At 36.6% G+C, this 5,854-nt stretch overlaps 1 protein-coding gene across 1 annotated transcript; it reads right to left on the reverse strand.

Moving 5' to 3' along the window:
* Window positions 1-1,114: 1,114 nt before the first annotated feature.
* LOC148603534 (uncharacterized) lies at window positions 1,115-4,795 on the reverse strand. The gene is made up of 3 exons (XM_088554060.1): window positions 4,410-4,795; window positions 1,765-1,833; window positions 1,115-1,397 (listed from the first exon to the last, which is right to left on the reverse strand). Exons 1-3 carry the CDS (start codon window positions 4,620-4,622, stop codon window positions 1,272-1,274), a joined length of 408 nt encoding a protein of 135 aa, XP_088410186.1. The 5' UTR covers window positions 4,623-4,795; the 3' UTR covers window positions 1,115-1,271.
* Between the last annotated feature and the right edge of the window lie 1,059 nt (window positions 4,796-5,854).

A 5,854-nucleotide genomic window follows, 5' to 3' on the forward strand; every position in this document is an offset into this window, starting at 1 on the left:
GATGTCTGTTAGTAGTTGGAGGTAGCGAAGCCCAGCCTTCGGGATACCTGACTGAAGAACTCAGAGTATGTTCTACTAGCGACTGGGCTGCTCTGTTGACCCTCTGGCCTACCCCCAGTCCCCACGTGGATCCGAAAGCGCTCCCCCGCTTTAACTATTTGGGAGTACGTCAGCGTGTAGAGTGATATATCATCAGGACCCCGATATCTATATATAGCCATTGCCAGTTGTTTAATCTTGTTCCGGATGATTCGGGTCATAACGATTACAAAAGAGAACGCAATAATATCAAGGGAACTAAGATTTTAGCGGAAGTCACCCGAGTTTAGAGCATATCGCATTTGTACCATTTCGGATGTTGAAAGTAAGCCAAAATCATTGACAGTGAATATTTGAAGATTAGCGACTTTGAAGACTTTAGTCTGATTATTTTACTCATTATACAAAATTTGTGAGGAGTTACCGTCTCTGTAATACAAAGTACCTGATTACAAGTTCGACAAATCGTTCTTTACACATGACTTTGTCCTTCGATCACTCTCCACTTTGCTTTAACATGATGAAAACGGCCAACTCGATTGTCTTATACAGAAACAATATAAGTCGTAGAAGACAAACTCTCATGTTAAGAGAGAAGGTGTGAATCAAAAGATGTTATCTTTTCTGAAAGTCATTGTGATAAAAAAAAAATAGGTAGAATTTTTCTCTTATTAACATTGAAACAAATCAGATTTGCTTGTTTCCTTACATAGAATGATTGTCACCTAATTTACAGAGAAGTGGCGTACAATTTTATTTCGCAATTGATGATTTGGCGAACACTTTTGTTGATGTCCTCTTGACTGCCTACATGTAGACGTGTCCTCCATCTTGATGAGGCATACATAAATCTATTATATCAAAATAGACTTTCTATTTTCAGGGATGAAGAGGAGTAAACGTGCCTTATTTGAATAATTGGGGCTTAAAATATTATTTTGATCATGCAGAAAAAACTAATTATTGCTGGTCTCAAAAGATGAAATACCCTTCATTTCTGTTGTCTATGAAGTTACTTTATATTTCATTAGGCCGATAAATATTATGCATGCTCAGTTACTTAAAAGGGGACGACTTACGCCAACAGCCCAATTTTAATTAAAGCGTAATACCAATCTATCAACCAAAAAATTATTTAAAAGTGAAAAGTTGTTTTGCAAAATAATTTATCAACGTGAAATAGCACTAAGAGCTTTCTTTTTACACATATATCCCGATCAGTACTTCAGACGTTACTTCCTAGTTACCCGTTGACCTTTAGGTGGAACAGTCTTAGATTTTGATGACTTAGAACCAGTTTTTGAGGATTTATGTTCGTCTTTTGTCCGCTTAGATTCCGTCCTCCACCAAGTTAATTCCTGAAATAGAGGTATTAACACATAAAAAAATAACACATTTTCGATGGAGCTTGTTAACTTGTTGTAAACAATGATGAAAATGAATAGTATTTAAATCCTTGTAGATCAGTTGTCTTATAACAAGTTAACAAATTAATGAAAAAAGCCACTTACCACCTATTGGTGCTCGAGATTTAGCTGTTCTGGAAAAGGATTTCCAGGCTATCATTGCTTAATTTTTGCCCAAGAAATTTTCGAATTTAACAAAATTTTCATAATAAAGGGTAATCCAACCGCCGGAAAACCCCCAAATCGATCTAGCTATGAACATTTAGGAGAGTACATCGTCTTGTTTCTAATTTACCAATCTTTAGCTGGAAAACTGTACCTGTGCATCTTGTATCAAGGCACAGTAAGAACAAAAAGTGTGTACACAGCAATCATGCAGCCTCGTTTCCTGTAACAAAAAATACGCGGTGTGAATTACAAATGTAGAAATATGCTAGTTTTAACTTCAACACATTTCATCCTATTTCTAAATTGGCAAAATCTGCTTCAATGCTTGCTCCGATGTAACATTTTACTACGATTTAAGACTTGCCAATAGGACAAGTTGCAGAGTTCTACGATTGTTTGTTTCGTGTTATAAGCTCTCCTGTGGTGTGATGGTTTCCTAGTTATTTACTGGTATTCGATTGACGTATCATTTAATACCACTGTCCGCTCGTCCGTTCACAAGTCGTTAGCAGGGGGGATTCAGGCGGGGCGTGGCGGGCGTGCGCCCCCCCCCCCAAATTTGCAAAGCATGGGTTGTCAGGGGTAGATTTAGGCGGTTTTAGGTTGAAACTTTAATAGCATCTGTGGCAACATCCCTTCAGCACCTGTGTATGGAGTGTTCATATCACAACTGACACGTTATGCCAGAGCTTGCCAAAACTACGCAGACTTTTTGTATCGCGCTAGAATTCAAACAAATAGGCTTTTGGAGCGGGGTTATGTTGCCACAAGATTGAAGTCATCACTGCAGAAGTTTTACGGTCGTTATCATGTACTCGTGGATCGTTATGGTCATCTGCGCCATGAAAACTGATTTGTTCAACGTGTCATAGTTTTTCTTTCCTCTTTCGTCTACCCCGGACTTAACTTTTTATGAACAACTCGGCGTGTGTTTCTAGAAAAGCAGAGGACTCTTACCCTACCAGTGCACCTGGTAGATGCTCCCAGTTTTCAGTGGAGTCCGAGTTCCTCATTTGCTTTTGTTGCTTTGGGTGTATGATTTTAGTTACATTGTATGTTCTTTGTTGTGTATGTCTGTTTTCCATATCTGGTCTTTGTCCCTGGATTACATTTTTTGATTACCGGTATAACCTTCAGGGGCGTAGCTAGGCCTGTTTTATTTGTACACAAAATTACGGCGAAGGGTCTTGGGGGGTGGGGGTCGCTCAAGGCCCCCAGTGAGTCATTGACCTTGGTTCCCTTTATTACTCTTTCCGTTTTGGAGTTATGGGACTTGGAATGCAAAAAGAGACGGAGACATTATGTCGTTTAGTAAAGCTTGTGTGTTTATTAACTTGGGAAGGGGCAGATAGGCAAGAACCTCTTAGTATCTTCCTCTAAAATTCTGTCATAAATCTGGAAGAACGACAATAATAAAACTATTGAATGCACTTACTTCCTGATCTATACGACTCGTGACAAGGATCAATGGTCAAATCTTGAGATTTGTAAATTGTAACAAAAATAGTTTGTTTTCTCTCTGGTTTCTAAACAAATAAGGTGTAAAAAGCAGACTTCTTCGTATAAATATTCAGAAATTTCTGTTATTTTCTCATGAACCAATGCCACGAACATCTGTTTAAATTTAGTCAAACTCGCAAAAGGCAATCCTAGACATATTAAGTTAGTGAGGTCCGAAATTGAATTCGAATCTGTACATATGTATAGAGATGAGATCAACGGACGTCAGATGCAGTGTGGGGGTGCAAGGAAGGATTCCAGTGCCCGAAATTCCCGTATCATTTGGAATATTTTGTGCAAAGTTTGGGCAAACATGAGCTAAGTACAATCCTGAACCCTCCTCCTCTAAAATGTCTTGATCCGAACCTTCTCCCTCTTTTAATAATTTTGATCCGACCTTGAGGTGACGTTCGGTCTTGTATAGTTTAGATTCATTATTACAGTAGAATCTCTCTAATTCAACCCTCTAACTGTAGCCTCTGGCAGGGCATGGTGAGCGCATGCCGCGACGCATTCAAAACGACTCTTGTGTTTAAACACTTTAAATTAAAACGATGGAAAACAGTAAGCGATATGATTTTCACCAACACAATAGTCAATAAACATGTGAAAACATCCATTCTTTAATTTAGCACACTACATATGACAATCCGATACACTGATTAAAATAAGACCTATAATTGTCACATTTAGTCACTGCATGTAGGATCTCAAAACACTCTATTCCACTCTCTGTTCTGGTGACCTTTTCAGAATCTTCGGTTTTTTTCCTTTAAATAATGCTTTCAAAATCATGAAAGGCTGACCAGAAACCGCAGAAAGTAGAATGGAGTGTTGTTTGATCCAACATAAAGCAGCTGAATGGAAAAAATAATAAGTCAGATTTTAATCAGATTGTAAATAGGACAGCTAATCATGAATTCCCTTAAAATGCTCCTGGATTGCTCTGCATGCTCGCAGTATTTGGCCATCTTACTTCAAATCCTGCAACCGACCCTATAGCATTCAAGAATTTAATAGTATCTAGCAGCTTTGTTTCTGTGCAATCAAATTGACAGAACCTTTCATAACATTAATCTGAATGAGGTATTAGTGCTGGAATTAGACAGATCCCACATTACTTTGAAATTCAAAAGCTGTATTTACTATTCTTCCCCATAACTTTATCATTTTGGTCTTCTGGTTTGTTTGTTTGTTTGTTGTCATTTTGTTTTGTATTTTTCATTATTAATTGTAAATAAATTAACTAAACCATGCACCTCTTTTGACGTATACAATACATCTACGCTAGCCTACCTCGATATCGTTTTGCTCTCTTATCCTGCTCCTCATCAAGGCATTATAGTAGCATCCAACAAATGGCAAGAAATATATAATTCCCAAAGTAGTGCGACTGTATCCAATTTCTTGAGCATTCTTTCCTGCAACATAGCAAGGAGCCACGTAAGTTACAAGTGAAAGGTACGCGTTGTTGAGACAACCAAATAATCCAGAGTTCCACTCCCCCATTAGGAATCTCCCTATCTAAGTTTTGTCTGGTTTCTTCTTTTTCTAATTTCCGCAGCTACCTTAAGTTTCAGGCTTTATGTTCCAATCTTCACTTTTATTTACTATGCATATAAATTTGTCATGTTTTGTAAAATATAAAAGCCATTCATTTAGAAAGGAAAAAAAGAACGTTATTTTTTGCCAAATATTCCACATAATTAGGGAAGTGTTAAACAACGCTTACTTGTTATTTATTTTTACTTGTAGGGTGCGGAAAATAAAGGCATCTTTTGTAAAGTAGTTTAAGGTGTAATTAATTTTTGCATTTAAAAGGACCCAAATGATCGAAAAGTTTACAAAAGGTCGCTATGAAGTAGGGTTTTAAAGTCAAATCATAGAGTTTTAATGGATATATTATTTCTAAATTAAATTGAGATGAAGAGAATGAATGGGAAATTAATCCATAAGTTAAATCAACTTAGATATTTACAACAACTCCATATCAGACAACACGATTAGAAGAAAACTTGAAATTAAGCTCTTGAATAAAAAACGATCTTACGGTGTTAAAACACGTGTAGTTATTACAATGGACAAAGAGGTCAATAAAACTGGATGATTAATGTACAAACCTATTCTTATTTACTAGCATCAAGGAAAAATCATTATGTTTCAGTGATTGGGATTAAAGGGGGTCCTGTGCCTTTTATCACATTCCTGCTGAAAATATTCCATTATTATCAGAAATTTGTACAAAGGATAAAAAAAATGGCCCATTAAAAATCTGAAGATCATTTGAAATGGCCCATTCTCAAAATTGTAATCCCAATTATTGATGTTTGTAGTCAGCAACTTTTGAAATGTCTGTTGAAATGAGATACGATTCATAAACATGGTTGGACCCTATATTAAAGACAGATCAAGGTTGTTCCCAAAATGAGCAAATAGTAGTCATGAACCCTCTTTTTCCTGGGCCTATTTCAAAATCCCTTGATCCGCTCTGTAGTTTACCATACGATCATAGAAACTTTGCGTCTCGTTCTAATACATGAATGGTTCACATTTTGGCTGTATTATCCGTTGTGTGCAATAATGCGACACTAGCGATATTCGCCTACATAATAATAGGCCTATATTCCACATATTTTATCAAGGAAAATTTTATATGTATCTAACCTATTATTTGTACAAAGTTGTTTGTGTAAATAAACACACACTAAATATGTTACAAGTATAGGTTCAATAGATTGTAT

Source organism: Perna viridis, chromosome 11 (genome assembly GCF_037379345.1).
Source record: "Perna viridis isolate PV_CMFRI_1.1 ecotype Kerala chromosome 11, ASM3737934v1, whole genome shotgun sequence".
Taxonomy (NCBI): Eukaryota; Metazoa; Mollusca; class Bivalvia; order Mytilida; family Mytilidae; genus Perna; species Perna viridis.